The 24263-nt window shown below is 40.4% G+C and overlaps 1 protein-coding gene across 6 annotated transcripts in view; it reads right to left on the minus strand.

The window, feature by feature from the left end:
* The window catches only part of ITPR2 (inositol 1,4,5-trisphosphate receptor type 2), a 264932-nt gene that overhangs the window by 211330 nt on the left and 29339 nt on the right, over positions 1-24263 (minus strand). For all 6 annotated transcript variants that reach the window (XM_046904326.1, XM_015291441.4, XM_015291434.4 and 3 more), the window contains 7 exons: positions 16146-16261; positions 14765-14851; positions 13899-14057; positions 8067-8165; positions 7493-7576; positions 6115-6261; positions 5191-5286 (listed from right to left, as the gene is read on the minus strand). In XM_046904326.1, the coding sequence (XP_046760282.1) occupies positions 5191-5286; positions 6115-6261; positions 7493-7576; positions 8067-8165; positions 13899-14057; positions 14765-14851; positions 16146-16238 (765 nt within the window). In that variant the 5' untranslated portion in view covers positions 16239-16261. The remainder of the gene's footprint in view (positions 1-5190; positions 5287-6114; positions 6262-7492; positions 7577-8066; positions 8166-13898; positions 14058-14764; positions 14852-16145; positions 16262-24263) is intronic.

Raw genomic sequence — 24263 nt, forward strand, 5'->3', positions numbered from 1 at the left:
TCAGTTCAAAGAGACTTTTAACAATCTGGGTGATGAGAATATTGAAAAGGTTAGGTGTGGTGATGAGAAAGGCATAACTGTGTGGTCCCAACATAGAGCACTTGAAAGGCTGTTCAAGCAAATAGCAGCTCATACACACACACACAGGGACAGATGTGGGTGCATTCTGCATGTGGTACATGCACAAAAGAGACTTTAAAAATGCTGGAAAAGTCTTTGTTATTTTGAAACATTCCATTTTCACCTAACAGTACGGATCCCCTCTAAAAATACAAAACTTCAAAATAAGTTGGGTCATTTTGCTGCAGCCAAGGCTAAAAAAAGAACCTTCTGCAGAACTTTTTCTAAAAGACTGCTGACTTTGTGAAGACGAAAATAAAACTCAGCAGCGTGGATCTTAGCTGGTGGCTTAGTGTCTAAATCTCCTGCTACAGATCTGTCTCAACACTCAACAAAATCAAGTGTGTTTGACATTAACGGCAGAACTCCCACTGTCTCCAAAGAACAAGGAGAATTTCTCAGCTGAATACTTGGTTCCACCTTTTAATGATTTCAAAGTTTTTGGAATGTCTGATCCAGTGGCTTGAGATTTCCAAACATCAGACACAGAATAGACACTACCACCAGATTCCAGACGTCCCAACCTTACCACAAAACATGAAACATTTTCTTCAGCATAGTCATCTCATGTCTTAAGTAACAGGCTGAGAGCATACCTGCATCTGATGTGTCAGAGCATACCCACAGGGGAATGACAGTGCAGCAACGTGCAATTAGCAAATGACTACCACTGAGTCTCCTTTTTAGCAAGGGTCCTTCAGGATGACTCAGCTTCACCCAGAGTAGCACAGTCTATGGTATTAATAGGTCTTATGAAACTTCAAAGCATACTGACGAAAATCAGCTTAAGTAATACCATGTGGAAAGGGGATTAAAGGAAAGAGTACAACTGAAACTGAATCAGAATTCAGATATCAGAGAACCCTTAATTTTTCAAAGGAACCTAAAGCTAGGTCACTGCGATTCTTCAGAACCTGTAATGTAGGACTTACACATCTCAATTTCTATCAAGTTTATAAGAATTAGATCTACTCGCTTGCATGTTTTGTTCACTGAATAACAGTACTGCCTCAACTTTATTTTTTTGAACTACTTACTGTAGCATTGACACATCTGTAAGCTTATTAACTGAAAATTTCTGAATTGTTTGCAGTAAGTGGCTTGAACCTCCTTAGTCCCCAGACCATCCCCTGGACCTAATAAGCTGCAGTGACATCCTTCTACTACGTAGGTCAGACCCACTTAGTCACAAATTGGGCTGATCAGTTATTTACACCGGGCACAAGAAGCCTGAGAGACGAGAAGGAACAGCATTACTAATAACATCATAGAAACCTAACTGCAGAGGAGCAAAAGGGAACACTCTGGTGAAGGACACTTCTGCTCATTGTGTGAGATTTCACCTATTCAAAATTCCCCTGCAAAATTCTCAGTGCTAAAAATCACGTTAATTTACGTAAAGTTGAAGTAAGGAAATCATGGTTGTAAAAAGTGATAAATCCTGATTTACAATTGCTCAGACTGTAACATAAACTGTATCATTAGCCAACCACAGAATACTCAAAAGATTCATGAATTCGTTTACTTATTTGTACTTATTCCACTCCAGATATCTTTATCATGGCAGTTTAATCAAAATCAAGTCACAGCAACGTGTGATGCTGTTGATAATTCACACTATGAGTAATCTTCCTGTGCTGCAATAGTAAAGATAAGAGTTTGGTGAGCTTTGCCCAAACGATTTGAAGTTAGCTCATGCACATTTGGTTTCTGCTTCCTTGTCTGTAATTCTTTGACGTGAATGTCTGGGTGGTGTGTTAGGCCTGACACCTGAACTGTATAAAACACAGTTCACAGGTTTTTATTACAGCATTACCTTTAATGTCTCCACCAGTGGGTATTTCACACTTCATAGATACAGTAGCTAATGGACCTCTCCAATCATAGCATATCATTTCTGTTCAGCCCAAATGCTTTTCCAGCTCTCACTCTCAACATTACAAGTCTTCCTGATGGGGATTTCCCTTCCAGAGGTAGAAGGGTCATAAGCTCAAGTTTTGCCTTCAGTGAAGCGTGACTCCTCTTCACCTGGAGATTTTTCTACTGAAAAATCTCTAAGCTGGTAAAGTACAGGACAAGGAAGCTCATCTGTCAGTCAGCAAGCTTCAGTGCTGAGAGGGCACAGTGGAGAAAAAAAGTACTTTTTCTGATTCCATCAGTCTAGCTAGTCTGAATAAAGCCTTTCTAGCAGAAGCATCTCTTCCTTTCTCTAAAAAAAAAAAAAAATGGAACTGGGAGTACTGGTTGCCATTTGAAAATTAGTTATTATTAACCAGTATTAAATACACAATAAAGCAAGCTGGCTTCAGACAAGCCAGAATGTTGCTGCGGCATGGAGGCAGCAGTGCAGAGAATATTAGTAAAGGAATGCTGGCCCACTGCCTTTAAAGAGATGGTGCTCCTCACTCTCTCACACAGAGATTTCACCACTATCAGATTTTTAAATTGCACTATGGGTTACTACCCTAACCAATGAAGAGATCCAAATTACACGGAAATTACACGGAAAATAATGCAATTGCTTATGCTTTGATGCTGGTTTTGAAATAATTAGAAATTTTTAGAAGTATGAATACAGTTGTTTACTCTTCCTCTGAAATCAGTGTAGGCTGTGACAGAAGTAAAAAGTGAAAGCAGGACCCTGGGAATATGAAGGACTTGTCTACCTGCAGAAGTTGCACTGCTGCAAATTTAACTCAATCCAGTTAGAGAAAGACTTCTTTCAGGGGTTCTCATGATTACAACTGGCTCTTGTAAATTTTCCACACTTGTGCTTGCAAGTGTAAGTCAAAAAGATAATCCTACACAAACTTAACTAAATCAGTGGAAAAAACTATTTGTCATCTCATTGATATAACTTGAACACAGACCAGATCTAATATGGATTAGATACAATTTTAAAAGTTCACAACTTCTTGCAACCAGGCAAAAATCCAAGGCTCTCTTATTTCATAAAGTTTGTACCATTTCCTCCCCTCCAGCTTGTCAAGAGATCCACTTTATTTTTAAGGAGAATGTTGTGTCCTAAAAGATATTAAGCTGCTCTTTTGTGAAGTCACAACACTATTTTGTCTTTACATGAAATACCAGATAATGATGAGACAAAATGTAAGATTTTCTTTCTCTTCCTCCTGGACTTTCTATTCTACTAAAAGGGGTAAAGATTTCTTCAAACTCATTTTTATTCCAACTTTTAGTCAAAAGACAACTATGCAACCACAGAAACCTGCTAAAATCACAATGCGCAAGCAGGACATCAAAAGCCATTACACCAACATATGACAAGTTTATCCTTCCCAAGTTTCTAGAGAACATAAAGATGCCTTGGGCCATGAAGAGATCAACACAGAGAAATCGGTATTATAAAAACATTTTCTAGAGCCTGCAAGAAAAAAAAGGAATGACAATTGCTGAATTAGAGCAGTCTCGAGTATCTATTCCAATGTCTGCACATAGACTTCTCTAATCAAGCTCAACTGTTACATTCAGTTCCACTATAAAAACTTTAATCACTATATGGCTGTCTGAGCCAGGAAAGAAGAATATTTGACTAATCACAGCACAAGAACCAATGATAAACAAGAGCAGAAAGGTAAGCGAATCCACAGATTTAAAATACAAATATGGTATACGTGTAACATTAATGCTACATATCTACAGAGAGAAAGCCCTGTAGGGAAGAGGGGCCCAATAAAGCTAGTCAGTATTTAAGGACCATCTCCTCCAAGCCCAGAAGCAGTGCATCCTGAGGAAAAAGGAAAACAGGCAAGAATTCCAGGAGGCCTCCGTGGATCAACATTGAGCTCCTGGACTTAGTTTAGCTTGAAAAGAAAGTCTATAGGGAGTGGAAGAAGGAACCTGGGAGGACTACAAAGAAGTTGTCTGAGCAGCCAGGGATCAGGTTAGGAAAGCTAAAATCCAGACAAAATTAGATCTAGCCAGGAACATCAGCGGGAACAGGAAGAAATTCTACAGGTGTAGAATTTCTTACAGGTGTAGAAGAAGGTCAGGAAAGATGTGGGCCCTCTCTGGAAGGAAACTGGAGATCTGGTCACAAGGGATGAGGAGAAAGCTGAGGTGCTCAATGACTTCTTTGCCTCAGTCTTCACCACCAAGGGCTCTAGCCACAGTGCCCATGTTGCAGAAAGCAATGGTGAGAACGTGGAGAAGGTAGATCTGCCTGCTGTAAGTGAAGATCAGGTTCGAGATGTTCTAAAGAACCTGAAGGTGCACAAGTCCATGGGCCCCCACAAGATCCATCCATGGGTTCTGAGGGAACTGACAGATGAACTTGTCAAGTTGCCATCTATCATATTTGAAAGCTCATGGCCGTGTGGTGAAGTTCCCACTGATTGGAAAAGGGGAAACATAACCCCAGTTTTCAAGAAGAGACAAATAAGAAGATTCAGGGAACAACATGCCAGTCAATCTCACCCCTGTGCCTGGCAAGATCATGGAGCAGATCCTCCTGAAGGGCCTACTAAGGCACATGGAAAATAAACATGAGGTGATTGGTGGTAACCAACGTGACTTCATCAAGGGCAAGTCATACCTGACAAACATGGTGGCCTTTTGTGATGAAGCTACAGCGTCAGTGGATAAAGGAAGATCAACTGACTGGACCTGTCTGGACATGTGCAAAGCATTTGACACTGTCCTGCATGACATCCTGGTCGCCAAATTAGAGAAAAATGGATTTGATGGCTGGACCACTCAATGGATAAGGAATTGGCTGGATGGTCGCACTCACAGAGTTACAGTCAACTCCAACCCAATCCAGTCTATGATTCTACGTTTCCTTGGCACCATGATGACTAACAGCAGATTCAAAATTCAACAGTACAGCGAAAATTAAGGTTAGATGTTGTCTTTAACTCATCTACCAGTGTACTGAAGCTCAGAAAATTTACAGCCATACAGTGTGACAAATCAGTGCACATTCTGTTTTCCCCACTCAGACCTGGTGTGAGATCTTTTCACAGATCTACCTACTACAGTGGCTCTGAATTAGCAGGACACATGTTGTAATTGGTTAGGCAACACAGCCTCATGTTTAATTGACATTCTTACCTCTGCAGCTAAGTAGTTTCCAGTTGCCAAGTGCTTAAATCTAAACAAGCTATTCCACTGTCCTGCCCCTCCCCGGCAAGGATCATGATGGACAACCTGTAAGAAGTACAGATTTTTAATAGTGCTTCTCAAGATCATATACAGATGACTGACATTTCTTACAACGCATTCCAAATAAAAGCATGTAAACTACATCACTGCAAACAGTCTAACACAGAGAGGTGTTCTGTGTTCACACTATGCCCACCATGGATAACCACTAATTAAACTTTTTTTTCCACCAGGTGAGAGAAAACATGCCTCGTATTACTTTCCAAGTGAAGAGCACTTTGTATTAAAAGCACAAAGTTAGTTCAACATCTAAGGACTTCTGGCCACAGGCATTACATTATTATAATGGCAAGAGCGCAAGGCATTCCAGTTTCCAGTGTTCCTTAGTTAACATTAATGTTCTCGTTAATCCCATTCAGCTAAGACAACCTTAATCAGCCAAATTTTAAACAGATGTTGATGCACCCTGCTGCAGAAAAACACTCATTCACTTTTGTGAGATTTGTTGTCAGTCATCATCAATTTCAATATTCTACATTGCGTAAAAAGTCAAATTTAAGCACTCACAACTCACAATACAAGTGTCACTCTATTGGCTTTGATAAAACTGCACCATTTGCGTCAAGTCTGAATTTGACCTTTCATCACTTCAGTGCAGCCAAATACACTTAAAAAAACATCCTCTCTCTATACGCTCACAGCAATAAAGAATCTCTTCAGTGTTCATCATACACAAACTGCTTCATAAAATAATAATAGTTATGAGGAGGTATATGATGATATCAAGAGGCTATGAATGATTCATATTGTAAAGTATTTTTACTGAACCCTGGTCTTCACGTACGAAAATATATATGAAAAGGGAAAAAATACCTCTATCTCCCACAGTGCCTTAGAACTTGTTGCAGAGGTGGCTGACTGACGCAACGTAGTACGAAGGAAAATATGCTGTTTCTTCTCATACTCGTCACAGGTCAGAAACTTCTCTTGCTCTGCATGAAACAACCTAACAACATCTCCCTAAAGTAACATGAAAGAGAAACATTATTAAGTGGAAGGTAAAGTTGCTAGACTCAATATCTGTTCTAGCTCCAGTGATGTCATCATAGTAGATGCAAAGAAAATATTTATTAGTTGCCAGGTGCTGGAGCAGGTACTAAGTTCAGAACACACAATCTTTGTAATGCATCTGGAAATTGCGTGTAAAATGCAATAATTCACTCCTGCATGACATCCATGTCCTTTTGTGAAAATAAAATTTCATTCAGAGCACTGCAATGAATAGTTAATCCAAAGGTGACCTTCCATGTGAGTCATCCCCCAGCTCCAGTCTTTTCTTAGGCTTTCCTGCCACAACTCAGACTCTCACTTCTGAACCTTCCTCTCTCTTGGTCCCATACATCCAGGTTCTCTCAAATCCACCCCACTCCACAGTCTCAACTTCTCAGTATTTACAACAGGAACTTCTTGCTTTGCCTTGCCCCTCACCTTGCCCCTCCTCTCCAACACAGGAAATGTATTTACAAGTACCCCTCAAACTCATTTGCTATCTATAAAACTACTGTTATTTTGCTGTTCTCTGATATAATAGTCTTATCCCTTCTTCTCTGCAACCAAAACCAATATCCCTTCTGTATTTCTTCCAGTAGCATCATTTTAGCTTCCTTCTGTCTCTCCCCAAAGCTCAATACCTACCTCAATACCTAACAAAAATAGCCAGTTCATAATGACTTAGTTAGGTATAAGTGAGAACAAATGAAATGTGCTTATTTATGAAAATATTTATAAATATATTTATATTTATGAAAATGCAAGTGACCTGGAGGCACACAAAGCTGAGCAAACCATCAGCTGTCTTACAACAGCTATTGTCATCTTCCATGCTTCACTCCCTTCTCCAGCTTGTTAGACCTCCTTTGGCCTAAACTGAAACATCATAGCCATTTTGTATAAAGCACTCTCCATTCTAGGCTTAAGCCTCTTATTTTCTCCAGGATCTTCTGCTGTTGTGGTAGAGGGAAGAGGCTGGAAACTAGCATAACCCAGATAATTTCACTTAGTAAAATAACAACACACACACAAAAAAAAAAGCACTAGCTGGTGTAGGACAGCAGGGAGGGACCCCCGATGACTCCATAAAGTCCTAATTTTTTTCTTTTTTTCCACCATTTAATATTTCTCTACAGTCAAATAAGGCACAATTATTCAAATTTAAAATACATATGTATATATACATATATATCATACTTACTCCTTTCAGTACATCATCTCGGTAACTACTGAATTTCATGAACAAAGTTATCTTCCAGCTTGTGTTACAGTTGACAGCATTAACCTTGGGGGGAAAAAAAACATAATGGGAGTCTTAAAGGCTTAAAGGTTGTTGTTATTTTTTTTTTTCGTGAAACATTCTATTTATCTATAAAAACACACCATATTTAGGGTAGCAGAGAATATGGCTTAGTTCCAGGTATGTGCAGTACCTAACGTATCCTGATGTTATTTAGGCTTCAGAATGACGGTGATGTTGGGTAAGACTCAGTGGGTACTCCGTCTGCTTACAGCCAACCAAAGACCTACATAGCTTATGGAAGAAGACTTACTCTTACATCAGGGAGGGTTTCAGAAACTCATGCAAGGTTCATGAAGCTCTCAGTGCCACAAAGAATTGTGCCAAGAATAAACACATTTCATCTTGGTTTTCTGAGGCCAAGCTGGAACCAGTGCTTAATACTGGCATCTAGCTTATGGCATTCTGGCTACCAGTAAAGAACACAATATAATACATCTCAGATTGACAATAACCTTGCCTCTGTTGAACTTACCTCTTTGCAGCCAGGGTTATCTAGAAGTTCAATGTTGCTAGCATGCAGTGGCTGCCCTGCATTGACTGGCATCAGTACAACTTTATCTCCAACAACAACCTGGAAGTCAGAAGGAAAATGTAATTTAGACCTATGTAATTACCCAATAAAATGAAATAATGCTGTATTTTTCAAAAATGACTCAAATGCATGCTCTAGAAATAGCACTTAGTGAATTTATTTGCACACAATTCACACGCCAATAGAATATTTTTTTGGCCAGTTCTGTTCTCATGTGCCTCTGCAATTGCTCGGGTTCAAGACATGACACTAATGAGTCCTCACATTCTCAGTAAGTACGTCACTCAGTTCAGCAGAAACTCAAGTCCAGGAAATAAGAGATATGAACCTATGAATTTCAGTAGCAGATCAGAAAATCTACAATTGACATTAGGTACTCTTTATCCCATATTTACTGCCAGTCATAAGGCAGAGAAAGCTTAGAAAATAATCTGTAATCAGACAGCGGAATTGTTTTCCCTCTATTGCTGTAAGACAGCCTATTCCATCAATGTCTGTCATTTCAGAGAAGCCTTAAAAATTTGTCTGTGACAAGACTTTTTAGCCCAGTGACTCCTCACTCTGTAATGCCATCTTCTGGCAAACATCAGGACAGGCTCATGAGTTCTCTAATTCAGACTGTATGACTGCAGCCTGGGAAGGAACATGAACAACTTGAAATTCAGAGAGGTGAACTCACTCTATCCCCTTTCCTGTTACTCCCTAAATGACGTTTGATGCTCAGCACAGGCACCAGGTACATCAGCTAAGCGATCTTCTCTCTACAAGACAAATTCCTAGCTGACTCCTTGCAAGCAAAGTCCCGCGTCCTTGGAATTCTTTAATGATATAGACAGGGAGCAACAATATATGAAATTGTCTCTGACCTAAAAAGTGCTTGAAACGTGCACATGGAGAATTCAGTTCATACCTGAGAAGGGCAAAAAATCAATACACAGAAATTGAGTAGCACTGGTATTCTGGCTTGTTTATGTTGTTCCCAGCAATTTTAAGCACACACACACGAAGACAAGAAGTGGCTAAAGGTGATTTTGATATATGAAAAGCTGTAAAAGCCATGCTTTTTAGGAATACAAACAAAAATGTGTTCTGCATTGATCAGCACATTTCTTACAAGAGGAGCCTGATTCAGCCCTGTATAACTTCAGCGCAGATGAATTTGGCCCACTTATTGCAGAGGTGAAAAAGAAGGTTGCTTGTTTTTTATCAACACAGCTAAAATGAAGAGTAGCAAAAGACAGCGTCATCATGCTCAGACTACAGGTAACAATCCTGTTTGACCCAAGTAATGAGAAAAAGTCCACCGACAGAACCAAATAATGGTGACAAGGTGCCTTTACGGTACCTCACTTATGCAATACATTTCTGCATGCCATGCTTCACACAGTCATTACTTACAGACCGTTTTAAGAAGTTAAGACCAGACAATTCATTAATCAAAAAACCATCAGGCTTGCAACCTGCAAAGTGGAATCAGGACTTCAAAATTATTGAAAGTACACCTGGACTATAACAACGAGAGAACACATCATTGAGCATCCCATTCAAAAAAAAAATAAAAATCAAGAAGGCATCAGGATGAAGGTATCTTAGAATGCATTCTGTGATTTTCATGGAGGCAACCAGAGGAAAGAAGTACACAGCTACTCTGCTCTAGACACACACCTGAGAAGGAACCATTACACGGGGTCACGGTTTCTGTCTCAGTCTTCTACCCTGCTCCAAGTCGATATCAGTAATTGCCCTTGGTGCTGGCCAGCTACATCTGTTGCCACAGAAGCAATGAGATAGCCTACGTTCTTCTACCTCCTTTTTTAACTTGCTTTGAGTGTCCATGAAAGGCTGGGAAGGAAGGTACAGAGGTAACTTAACAGTGCTTGTTCCCTATACATTCTCCACCAGTGATACAGAACATGAAAGCAAAGAGAGAATCCTGTTTTCTTACATATGGTGGCTTCTGGCAAGCTGCAATTCTGCTCTTTTGAATTCCTCCTATTCCCTGCCCGTGCCTACATCTCCCACCCAGTTCATTTCTGGCTCCAAATAATGCTCCTGTATGGAGGCACTACCTATTCAGGTACACACATGCCCATGGGCCCATAATTATGTCTGCAGAATTGTTCAGTGCAGAGATTATAGAAGAGAAAGCAGTGCATTCCCAAGTTTTTCCTCTGCAAACTTAGAATTAACAGCAGTCTTCTTTTCCTTAGGTACAGATGAGCACAGCCAGCCACAGTGTGCTGCAAATCAGTTGTCAGCAAATAGTTTGACAGATCACAGAGACTCTTTCCTCACACATACAAATGAAATCTGCATATGACACATAGCTTTTGAGGATCTAATTCCAAGTTCCTTTGACAAAACTCATTCTTTTTGGCCTAGATAATAAGCTTCCAGAGAACGATGAAATTCATACTGAAGCCATGAGAATTCAGCTTTTGAATGTAAAATAAACCTACAATGTCCTTGAGTCTTGGATGCAGCAGAATTCTAAATTTATGCAACCCTATTTGTCTGTGACTAGGTGGAGAGCTAACATTGATTGTGGGAAGAGCCACAATCAAAATCCACTGCATAGTCTTGTAAGTGGGGGATCAGGGTTGACATCTCCTAGAGCAACTCTTTGATTGCATATAAACTCAGTAAGTCCACCTAACAGCTACAACTACACTGCAACCAAGAATTAAGAGAAAATACTGTAGTAAAGGTATGATGTATCAGAAAGACTGCCTGTCACAGTAAGCTGTATTAGCTGTGAAGAACTGCAAAGATACAGCAACAGAAATTTCAGTTCTGACTAATTGTCCAAATAGCTTACCAGGCACACTGAAGGCTCTGCTGCTCCATTTTCATCAATTTTGTGTTATAAGCACATATGCCTGCCAATCATATTCTTACATGCTTCAAAGACAGCGAGGACATGGCTCTGGGCAGCCTGGTCTAGTGGTTGACAACCCTGCCCGTGACAAGGAGTTTGAAATTAGATGATCATTATAGTCTTTTTCAACCCAGGCCATTCTATGATTCTTTGAGTCTATGATTTAGTAGAATTTTTGGGGTTTGGAATAAGTTGAGCTTTAACATCCCTTCCAACCTAAGCTATTCTACCTTTCCCATAGCTGGGTGGCCATTCCCCAAGTTTAAAACCACCATCTTCAGCATCCTGCATTATCAAGTTTTTAATCAACTAAAAATGGCAGACAATCAAAAATGCAACCCATGCAGAGCTAATCCTGCTATCAGTGCAAATCTTGCTTTTCAGTACAACTGGAACCAGCCCTGGCCTTAATCAGTCAAATCTTAATCTGTTATTGAAGGAGAGCTGAAATGCAAAAAATATTGCCGAGTTATGCCAATTACTGTAAATTTTTGGCAATATTTTTTCATTACTCACATAATGAATCAGTTGCTTTGGAAGCTACACTAAACCCTCTTCAGAAAAATTATTTTTAAAATACTTCACAAAGCTAAATAACCACAATGACTTACCAGAAAACTTACACACATGACTTCCTATATCATAACTTCCCCCCTAAAGATGATCTTCTTTTCTTTTAGGGTATATTTGGAGCTCCTTTGCCTGTGCTATCTCACACAGTAGCAGTCACTCAAGCAGAAAGTCTACATACGCTTATACTATTTTAGAGACAGATTCTGTAAAGACCTTCTGTAGTATGTTTTCTTAGGGAATTTCCTTTTTATATAGCACAGAAACTGAAAGCAGGAGGAAAAAGGAAACAAGAAAAAGAAAAAAAACAACAATGCAAAAGAAACAAATACAGAAGTTTCTAAACAGAGTAAGGACCTGATACCATCAACCTAACTTCATGCACTGAGAGGTCAGAAGAAGAAAGTCATAAAACAAATTATCTACATATATTAAAAGATAACCTAGTGGGGGGATAACGTGCCCCCAGCTTATGCGGTATCAGCTGCTCTGTGAGCACCTGAGAGGGAAGGAGCTGTTGGAAGGGTGAAGCCTCTCTCACTCCATGACAAGCAAATAAGGGATTTCCCACATCACTTGCTATTCCTGCCCCTCTTAACAGCAGCCGCTTGGTTTCTGTGTCTGTTGAAAAGGTAGAAACATTCCAGACTATTTTTGAGAAAGCTACCAAAGGACTGGTGTTTAGCGCTGGAATTTTGCAAAGAAAACTATCAACATCTAATTATGCCTAGAAGAAGGAGGAAAAACGTGGGTTTTGGGACTTCCTTCTGTAAAATATAATGGAGAGCTCACAGCTCAGAAAGAGAACAATTCCTAGTGACAGAAAACAAGCAGCAGGCAGGTCCAAAAAAGACCATTAATGTATGAGAAAACCTGACAATTTCCCACACCACGTTTTTAGTACAGACTTTGACAAATACCCACAGGAAACAGCAGGAAGGAGATCTGCAGAGATCCATCAGTGGAATGTGCTGCCACAGTGATCACTGTAGCGATAGACTCAGTTCCCAGAAAAGCAGAATTGCTTCAAATCCTCACATTTCTCATGTGCCCACAACTGTGTCAGTACAAATCAAAAACTCTACAACAATCAGGGTGACTTTTAAGGCTTAAGAGAATTCTGTTGTATGTGTAAGGGCTCACAATCGCTTTGCAGATCACGCTATAGGAACGCTGGGTCTTCACTATGGAAAGCAATTCACATTTACTTCCCAGACACGAGAAATTAAGAAGATGATGAATTAATGTTATTCTAAGAAATTAAGCCAAAAACCTTAAAACAATAAGTTACTTTTTTCTTCTTTAAGAAGGAAAGGAATATCAGCTTAAGGTTTGATCCACAACACTTTTTTTGCCCAGCTGAAAAACCATGGAGAGATGCCCCGCAGGATTACCAATGCCTGCTCCTTTTCTCTTGAATATATAACATAGAAAGACTATGACTTTAGTGGCTTCTGATCATGACCTGCGGACACAATCCTTCCCCTCCCCATAATATACTGCCTAAAAGAACTGCAAGCAACCACCCTCATCCTGGATAGCATCCCAAGAGCCTGATAACTACAAAGTTAATGAGCTAAAATACATGAGAAAAGCAGCACTCCTGTCTGTGCAAAAAGCCTGTAGAAGCTCTTTCACAAGGGAGAGTGGGCAAACATTTCCAGCCAGGTCCATAAAATAGAACCATACAAGTCTATTACGCAGCCTTCTCAGAGGTGGATCTGAATTTTCCACAGTGGACACTTAGTCAGGCCACAGCTGACTGAATGAAGAACAGAGTTCTGGCCTCAAGGTACGGATCTCAGGCCAGCAGCAAAGAACTCTCCTATGTATTCTTCCTCTTACCAATACGCAGTATCCCACTAATATTTACCCAGAAAATACCCACCAGACCGTCAAACCCAATATCAGTCACAGAAGCCACTCTTGTGTTGAGAGGGGATATACATTTCAAGTCACATGTGTATTTTCAAGAGACACCCCCTGCTGGCTTTTTCACAGAATTCTGTCAAGAATTTGAGTTTAAATAGACTCTAAAGGCTCTTAAAAATAAATAAATAATAAACAAATAAAAACACTTTTCTTCTAACGTAAACCAGCATATAATAGATTGTCTATGGAAAACGTCCCAGTGCAGCTAAGCAGAGGCTCGGATGAATGAGGCAACATTTCAGATTCCTAACCATATAATTTGATGCTAACAGTTGAAAGCACTGTTTTAATTTTTTATTTTTCTGAACACTTTATGCCAGTTGCAAAGAAATCATGTATCTCTTGGGAATGTTCTGCTTTCTCCCTCTTACACATTCAGTATTTCCACGTACATTGTCACCTTCGCTCCTTAGTTTCCAGAATGGTTGTATATAAAACCATGATCCCTCATTCCCTGCAGCATCCAAAGACACTCGCATAGCATTCTTCTCTAGCAGAGCTGGTAATCTCTTATTAACTGTGAGGTACTTGTTACTTTTTATGTGCAGTAGCTGTAAACAAATAACAAGTTTCAAAATTAGTATAGATCTTGCATTTTCTCCCTCAGTCAAAGAGCAGGCACTGGATTTCACACTACAGTGATTTTTCATAACATACGTAAGCAAAGGCAAAATAAAACTCTAAGAGAGTTACCAAAGTAAGTATACTGAGGGCTAGGAAAACAAATCCTATATATCAGATTGAGATAATTATATCCATCATCCTTTTTACAGCACATATTATACAGACAGGGCAAGGGTCAATAATAGCGTTATCTTCAGGAACTTCATCCATTACAGGGAAGTTGTACTGCACTTAAGGACATTAATGAGACAGAAGGTGTATGTCATAAAGTACAAATGATTTCAGTGACTTTAAACAGAACTGCAAAGCACCTCCAAGGTATGATTTTGAAATGAATCTTGAACATATAACATATGTATTGACATTCAGATTCCAGACTGCAATAACAAAAAATTACCTATAAAAATGTATATAACAGTACATTTAAATACAAATATACAAATACTTCTGGTACAAATACTTCTGGTAGTCTTTAAATGAGACAGAAAAGCACATTGTTGTAAACTTTACCAAATTCTGTTTACCTGGCCACGGACAACCCAGATTACAGCGCTTAGTTTCATTTTCACCATAACCTTGAAATGAAACAACTCTTTCAGCTGTGAGAGAAGGTGGATGATTTTAATAGGTTTACCTGTATGACATTGCTGTATTTTACAATTTCGCCCAACAGCTTTCTGTTCTCGCTTTCATTCTGCTTTTGTTCCAGTTCTGCTGCGTGCTGCAAAAGAATGATTATTTCTTTAAATTCTTGAATTTAGTATCTGGATTCAGCATGCAGATCAGATAGTGCAAAAAAGAAATGGTATCACATTAAAATTGCTTCCATTTCTACACTGAAAAAATTAGCATCCATCTCTTCCTGCAGTATGATTTTCTGAACAATAATCAACTGAAATAATTCAGACTTTTATTACCTAAAATAGACACTCATTCACAATTTACGGATCACATATGAAATTAATGCTAACACAGCCTGGCATGCTATTAAAATTCTTCAAACAAGGAAGATAACTCCATGTGCTTTATTTCATCACAGAGGAAGAAAAAGAAGGGCCTGTGACTACCTACTTCTGGTCACCATTCTTTTTGCCCATCTCTTAATTACATACAAATATACTGACTTTATGTATAATAAAACAACACTGCTTGGTCACATACTGCAAGACTACGGGTCAAACACAGTCACAGGACAAATTCCAGCTTCTTGCTCTAATTGCAGCATAGCAAGCTCTAGCCACGTATCTTGTGTTCTCAGTGCTGTTTTTAACTGGAAGCACTGACAGCCTCTCTACTGGACATTAAACTGTAGTCACCATGTTTAACAGCACTTCGTTTCACTTAGTCTTATGTATCCAATTGTAACATCAGGCCAGCTCTTTCTCAGGGACATTCAATCTGCCCAAATTGCAACTCTAAGGAATTTCCAGATTAAAGCATGCAAAGCACCTATTTGTCCATCTCTCTACATAGCTCCTGGAAAGGAGTTCCAAAATAATCATACAATTTAAATCAAGGTTCACTCTTGATTCTATTAACTTTGTATTTGCACTTTATAAGCAAGTATTGCTTTCAGAAGTTTGACAGCAGAAAGGCACAGCCCCCAGCTCCATTGAATTACAACCTAATACATGATGAAAAACGGGTCAAGGGCAATAAAAGCCAGACAGGAAATGGGAGAGCTAATAAATTAGCATACAAGGTTAGGTCAAATTGCCCAGAGAGGTTGTGGATGCTCCCTCCCTGGAGGTGTTCAAGGCCAAGCTGGATAGAGTTTGGTGCAATCTAGTCTAGTGGGGATATGCCCCTGCCTATAGCAGGGAGGTTGGAACTAGATGATCTTAAAGGTCCTTTCCAATCCAAACCATTCTATAATTCTATGATTCTAAGGTTGCTACAGTGGCATAATACCCATCATGATGGTTCACAGGGGATTTGTTATTGTACATTTTCATTCTACTCTTACACTATAGCCTGCAGATTGAGATAAGATTGCAAATACAGTTGTCTCTTACTTGAAGTTTCTTCAGCAGTGCTGCTTCTGTATGGTTTCCTTGTTTGGCTTGTTTGGCTTTCCAGTACTGCTTCTGGGCTGAATACCGGTTCATAGGACACACCTTGAAAAGGCAGTCTGTAGAAGAATGAAAGAAATACTCACAAGTAATACTGAAAGACATTTCCTTCATTTGTAAGTATGCCTTGGACGATTTTCGTTTACAGAAATGGCCTGAATGTGACAATGTTCAAGCACAGTCTGAGAACAGCTTGATGGTAATGTTGCCATGAGCAGGGTGGCAGAATATCTGACTCAACCACTCCCATTATGAGAAACCTCTCTGCAACTCCTCTGTGGCTGGGATCTTGCCGTGTGCTGGACTCCCTCTGGCTTTGTTAGTACTCCTTGCTACAGCACAACTTTACAGATGGATTGTCTGAAGGCATGTGGCTTTGCAAACCTTGAAAAAGCTGTCTTGCTTCCTGTACGTCATATATCTTGCTACCCTGCTCCTTCTGGCATAGCTAGCACAATGGATTACACTGACATCCAGCCGCAAGCTATCACAGAGGCTAACACAGCATTCACTTCTGCATGTGCCTTCATAAGATTGATTTTAAAGAAACTAGCAGCAAAAACTGTGTCACAGAAAGTGAACTCCACCTTCGCCTCCCCAGCAAGCAGCTGACCACAGCTGAGCGTCGGCAGCTCCTGGCTGCCTCACAGCAGCAGTGTCCCTTACAAGGCTTTGTCTGCTCTTCAAGAAACAACCTTGTTGCAGCTCTGCTATCGCATGTGAGAGCAGATGTTTTCACTGCCAGTGCAAAGCATAGGCCTGCAGACCCTCTTCTACCTGCCTGCCTGCTCCCTGGATGCCTCTGTCATGTGGGCCTCCACCACGCTGCTCTATGCTCACTGCAGGCACTTTGATTACTTTTGCTTCATTTCCTGTCACAATTCTCACATTCAATGACAAAATAAGTAAGATGGCTGAAGAATACATTCCCATACTAGCAGCCAGTACAATGCAATAATAAGAGCATATTGTCACAAACAATAACACAGTCCCACAGCTTTTGGGTCAGTGAGGTCCCAACACAGCCTACTGTCTTTAACAATGCTCACCATCACACTACCAAACAAAATAGAATGTATATAATTTTTTAAAAAAGACAGACAGATGGAAGTGGCACAGGGAATCCGTGGATGCTGGCATAGGCCCTTGATCCTGGCCTGGCTGTTGCCATGGTGGGCCCACCTCTCCTCCCAGGCATGGCCTCCGCTTACAGGCCCTCCAGCTCCATCTGACTTCATGAGAAGAGAGCTGGGGCTGAGGCAGCATGGACAGAAGTAATCAGTGTCCCCAGATACTCTGCCATCCAAGGGACTGGGCAAAAAGAGAGACAAGGGGTGCTTCTTAAAGTGTCCGTTCAATTCTTAATTGGCAACAAGCTGCATTTCATGAAATTTGCTAACTTGAGACTACCAGGATTTTGGTGTCCATGACAGCCCTATAGACTGAAAATTGAGGCTTGAGAAGCTCCAACTGAAATTATGCATCCAAATCTGACTTCTTTTAAAGTGATAAAAGATATATAACCTTGCACAGTCCTGGCCAGCTTCTGCTCTAAAAGTTAGACTTGAAAGACATTATCCTTAGCAAATATTGTTAATTTTCATTTCACATTCCAGAGGAAGGGAGGGGAAACTATTAATTAGCAATCAGGATCTCACGATGAGATTAACAAGAACATACAGGTTTGGACGCGCATTATAATATGAAACTCTTCCCTGACACAAATTGTGATTTACAGATGTCAAAGATGCTAAATTATCAGTCCTCCACATTTAACTGTCACAGAATGTCAAGCACTCTCTGAGGACTAACCCACCAGCTAGGGCCAGGGGAAACACCAGATGAATGTGTAAGTGACCCTGCTGAATATACCAATCTTGCAGGTAATTTTTAAATACAGCGGAACTTAGTCATTCCCTCACTACTGTGACAAAAACATCAGCAGAGAAAGCTATGGAATGCTAACCAGAAGTCACAGCCTGGATTTTTAATCACTAAGTCAGGTCAGCAGAAGACAGCTCCTGTTTGACAGTGCTGTTTACTCACCATCTCATTCCAAGACTGAGTTTACATCTGCAGTTGCTAACAGCCTAGGGTGAGTTCCAGCCTTTCCATCCACAACAGCAGGTGGGAAGCCTCACACATCGCATGTCAAGAAAAGTTTCCTAAATCTTTTCCATACTTATGAATGGAAATTCAAGTGTCAAACTCATAACTTCTCTATAGAAGATGCAAGATACAAAGGCAGATCGTGTTCTCATTTCCAAACTGTCTATTCAATAGAATTTCTCTTTCATGCAGAAAGGAACAAAGCGAGACTCAGCTGAAAATATCCACCCCATCACTCTTTGTGAGGAGTTATCAAAACAGTAACAACACATCTTGAAACAGATGAGAAGGAAATCTTCTGTAAAGACTGGCCAAGTCCTTCCTAAGTACAAAGAATGAACCCCCCTTACTTAACAAAATAGAACAGGCAGCATTCTCAGGTATAATCAGTCCCAGTTAAGCATTGCTATCTAACACTAATGGTGCCAAAACGATTAGTAAGACTGTGCACCTGCATACCCCAAAGCTGTTTGTTATAGCACTGGCTCTCAAGCCACAAACTAAGCTGCAACGTTTTCAGTTCTTCAAACTTGCCATTTGGTCTCTCAAATACTGGCCAAAATATCAGCTATTGCACATTGTAACAACACAACTTCAATTGCACTGCCTTATCCCTTCGTGTTAATACTGGGTCTTCCTCCAATATTTGTAGGAGGAAGACCTGTCCAAAGAAGGGCCATCAGCAGTCAAACTTTTCTTGGCACTTACCCACAGCCCTGACTGATCTGCTCCCTAATCACAGCCCTGAGCTGCTCGCTTTTCCTAAGAGAAAGTGTTTCAGTACATTACCAACGCAAACCCTGCCACTTTGCAGAGATGTTTACTTTCATTTCCGGGGGGAACATTTACAATGAGAGCTATACTATACAGCCCAGAGTATTTTGTAACTCTCTGGGTAACTTTTACAATACTATGATCGGATACAAAGAAAAAAATTACAAAAAAAAAAAATCCATATTGTTAAATCATACTGTATTTTGAAAGAGATTTTAGTTGGAATATGGGAATTTCAGCTCACAGGACAAAAAGTTACCTATTATTTTCTGTTAATCTATAATTCATGTGTCTTCTCAGAACACTTAAAACGCATACTTGTCCCAAGTAACAATACCTGCTTTTTATAGGGCCAGTCTTCATTGCTGTTACTCCCCACACATCCTGCAACTTTAGTAAACAAACAGCAGCTTCCCATCTTCAAGGAGAGTCTCACAGCCCAGTGCTACCCCACTGCACTGCACAGAAACGCAAGATGTACGTGAGAATACCATCATTATGGCAGCTACACGCCTCCCAAAGGCAGGTGGGTTTTTCCCAATGATACTGCCTAAAGGAATGCAAACATAAAACAGGTGCTACGCAGCCTCAGCCACACGGCTAAATCTGCAGCCATGCTGCACAACCTAGCTCTCCTGAGTGCCAGTCTAGTGCTTAAACTTGAATGTCCAATAACTTTGTTACAATCTGTATTATAGGAATTACATTCTCCTCAATTCAGAAACCAAAAAAAAACTGATATCCTTTGTTCCAATACAAGCTTTTGCCTTTTTTTTTCCTTCTTTTTAAGATTCCAGGTATGAACAGGTTAAAACCAGTTCATCTGGTTTAATTTTTTCCTCATCTTTCATAGTTGCTTTTATGAGAGTAATAACAGAACGCTGTATCCAAGCTTTGTGGTCCTAGACAACAGGAAAAAAAAGCCAAAAAACACAACAATTCCTGCCCTGAAGAAAAGCTATAGTTTAAATGAACATGAACAAAAGAAAAACTGAGATATAAAAGATTACGAAGCAACCTTCCAGTGCACACAGTAGATCCAAAGCTCTGCCCTCCTGGAGGTCAGTCCAGTAACCCACTCACAAAACAGACAGACCATCTCCTCTGGCATCTCCATGTGCCCACGTGTCTGAGCCTGCAAAAAATGCACACAGTCTCTCTCTGTATTACCCTTTTGAATAAGGCAATAGTGGGTAGAACAAACACATAACACATACAAGCACACCCTCTGACCAAAAAGCAGCTACACTCAGGAAGTCTGCAAAGGAAAATAACTCTTATCACATCTCTTAAATATTTATTGATATTGTGTAAAGATGTCTTAGAATAATATTTGTCATTGTTTTTTTTTTCCTCCCCCCCCTCCCTTTTTTTTTCCTTTTAATTTAAGTGCCAGAAATTCTGCTTTTATGCATCATGGAAGACCTCAGTGATTTGGAGAACTAGAGAAATTAACTTATGCCTTTAGCTCATTAATTTCACTCCGGACATTTCAGTATTAGGACAAGAAGCAGCTGGTTTCATCAGTCCCTTCAATTTAACCACAAAACAGTAAATGTTTCTTTTTTTCAGCAGACATCAGGAAACACGTGTGGGATCAATTCTGCCCTCTTTTACAGCGATGCAAATCTGGATGTGCACACTGATGAACAAAGAGCACCTCCAGGCTCACTACAGCATGACTGAAGGGGAAATCTGAAGCACAGCTTCTTTATATGGACACAAAATGAAAAGGAACCACAGCTTTCCTTAGTTTAACAATACTGTTTGGTAGGATGTTCTATGTTCTAAAACAACTAGAATAGCTACCACCCACTCAAAAAAAAAAAAAAAAAAAAAGGAAAGTAAACACATAACAGAAATGAAACTGCTATTTTGAGACAGTTCTTTACTCTGGTTTTCAGTTCAAGCCAACAGCTCAGTACCTACATTTGATCTCTGAGTGAACTCTGTAGGAAGGGTACAAGCAGTTAGTTAGAGAGCAGGGAAAGGAGGCTGAATTGTTAAAATATTGCCAAAAAAAAAAGCAAACATAGTCCTCCAATGTCCATTTTCAAAGTCAGACCCTGGAATCTAAATATCTTGTTAGAAACATGCCTTTCTCAGAATTCTTTGACTTGCAGGTCATGCCCTAACCTCACATCAACGCCAGTTTCAGCTGTGAGCGATAAAAACAGTGTAAACCATGCAGACAGCAGTTTCTGTTACTAAAGAGGCCCTACTCTTCCTGCTGTTAGGCACTATTTTTAGTTGCGTATGTCTAATCATTCAACTAATCATTCATGGCTAAATTATCTTTTCATGTCAAGAACCTACTTGAGGCATTTCTTGTTTGTTTCACAGATTTTGAGATTTTAATTGAATCCACTTCCTGGGAGATTTTGGGGGAGAAAAACATGTACTTTTCTTACATGCCTTGGTTATATGGATGACTTTTAGCAGCTCTTTTGCCTCAGTGCTTTTGAGCAGAACTAAGAAATTTAACAAACTGTGGCAGAGCTGCACTTTTGGTTTCCCTCATAATACAAACAGCTAAGTGCCACGCTGCTCAAAGTTCTCAGAAAAATGTTGATCTGGCCATGCTTCATAGGTCATCATTAAGATACAGCTCCGACACAGAATCACAGAATCATAGAATCAGAGTCTTTTGAGTTGGAAAGGACCCTTAAAGGTCATGTAGTCCAACTCCTCAGCAATGAACAGGGACATCTACAGCTCGATTAGGTTGTTCAGTCCCTGATCCAGCCTGACCTTGAAAGACTCCAGAGATAGGGCTTCCACCACCTCTCTGGGAAACCTGTTCCAGTGCCTCACTACCCTTATTGTAAAAAACTTCTTATATCCGACCTAAATCTCCTCTCTTTTAGTTTGAAACCATTTCCCCTTGTCCTATCACAACACACCCTGCTAAAGCATCTGTCCGCTTCTTTCTTATATCCCCCCCCTCCAGACACTGAAAGGCCACTCTCAGGTCTCCTCAGGGCCTTCTGTTTTCCAAGCTGAACAGCCCCAGGTCTCTAAGCCTGTCCTCATAGGAAACGTGTTCCATCCCCTGCATGATTTTTGTGGCACTCCTCTGCACACATTCCAACAGGTCCATGTCCCTCCTGTACTGAGGACTCCACACCTGGACACAGTACTCCATGTGAGGTCTCACCAGCACACAGTAGAGGGATAGGATCCTCCCTCGCCCTGCTGGCCATTCTTCTCAGGATATGGTTTGCTTTCAGGAATACAAGGGCACACTCCTAGCATATGTCAAGCTTGCCATCCACCAAATCCCCAAGTCCTTTTCAGCAGAGCTGTGCTTCATCCTTACCTCCTCCAGCTTGTACTGACAGCGGGGTTGCCATAACATAGATGCAAGGCCTTGTACTTGAATTTATTGAACCTCAAGAGGTTCACCTGAGCCAACTGCTCAAGCCCTTCTACATCTCTCTGAATGGCATCCCACCCCTTGAGTATGTCAACTACTCCACACAGCTTGGTTTTATCTGCAAACTTGCTGAGGGTGTAGTCAATCCCACCGTCAATGTCAGTAATGAAGGTGTTAAAGAGCATTGGTCCTATTACTGACTGGTCGTACTCTTGGGTTATTCTAGGTCATACTCTTGGGAGGTCGGTATACACCCATCACATGCTGCCATCTCAGGGCTCCTATCTAATCTAGGCTGTTGCAGATATGTCATCCTCACTGTTGAGTGTCATCTATCCCCAGAAACCTTGGGTAGAGCAAAAGTCTTGAGGTGCAGTTCTTGGTACCAGACACTAAATTCCAATTAGGCATCAAGTTTCCACGGTGCTCTAAGCAAAACTCAAGTTCATTAGGATTTGACCTACAGAACAAAGGAGAAGGCAACCAACTATGGTTTTATGTTTACTGCAGCCCTTCTCACGACCACCATTTGTCATGCATGAAAATGCTACTAAATGCTTGATGAGGCCTCTAAAAATATACCCATGATGTTACAGCATGTTGGGTTGCATCTACTAAGGCAATGAAACTCACTTTTGTACTTTTAGCTACTCCTGATGGCATTGCAGTTCATCCAGACTTGCATGCTATCACAATGCCAACAATAGCTCAAAATTGTCAAGTGTAGGCATGTCCTGTAGTGGAAAAAGATAAGTGACTCAAAGAGAGTCTGCTGGAGCCAAAGAGAGTTAAGAGGCAGCGATGAGGGGGAGGACAGAAGCAGCTAGTAACACGATTTGGAGCAAGGAGCAAAAGGGAAGAGGAAGGTCCTGAGAAGTGGAAAGCTGAGTTAGAAGAAATGAAAGCTTGGATGCTGGGGAGAAGAAAGAATAAGGGAAACTAGAGACAAGGGAATGCGTTACAAAAGCAACAGAAAGAGGTTGCCACAGGAACAGAGCCAAAACTGTTCATAACTAACAGAAAACATTTTCCTGCAAGAAGCTGGGATGGAACTCAGGAGAACAGTCTTTGCATTCCCCTAACATCAGAAACCAGCTATAGGCTTTCTGTGCCTCAACCCATTCTGACATCTGACCTACATACACATATGTGTACTACTATCACCATTAGTGGCGTGCCATTAGTGCTGTGAATTCAAAAACCCTGCACCCTGGATCAAAGCGCCCAGACCTTCTTGATGTTGAAATCATGTTTTTTGGAAAAGCTCAACACAGAATGCTATCATCTTTTTCCTTCTTTGTCCTTTCAAGCAAGGAAACAGAACTACAACAAGAGAACTCTACTGACATTATAAAATCAAGCACTCTGTTAGACAATGAAAAATTTAAGGTTGTCCTTTCAGCCTCTGTTTGTCTCTTCGATTGTAAGCATTTCAACACATTCTGCAACTGCACTGTCACACGCAAATCTTTTCCAGTGACTCCTGCCTCATCTAGAAACCTGAATATGTTCTGCTTTGGAATAAATCAAGGTGGTGAAGTGAAAGAACTACTATCCACAGAATCCCATCTGAAACTTGTGCAGGATTCAAGCTGTGAAGTAAATACAATGAGAAGATGAGATCACAGCTAGGTAGCTTCAAAGTCACGTTGGAGAACTAGATGCCATCCCCATTTCTGCTGTAAAGTTATTCCATGATTTTGTATGAGTGACTGAAATTTATTTCTAATGGTTTCTATGTTCTCATTTTTTCAGTTTCCAGTTTCCAAGATCTGCAGATGTGCTGAATCTCACAGCTGGAA

Source organism: Gallus gallus, chromosome 1 (assembly GCF_016699485.2).
Source record: "Gallus gallus isolate bGalGal1 chromosome 1, bGalGal1.mat.broiler.GRCg7b, whole genome shotgun sequence".
Lineage (NCBI taxonomy): Eukaryota > Metazoa > Chordata > Aves > Galliformes > Phasianidae > Gallus > Gallus gallus.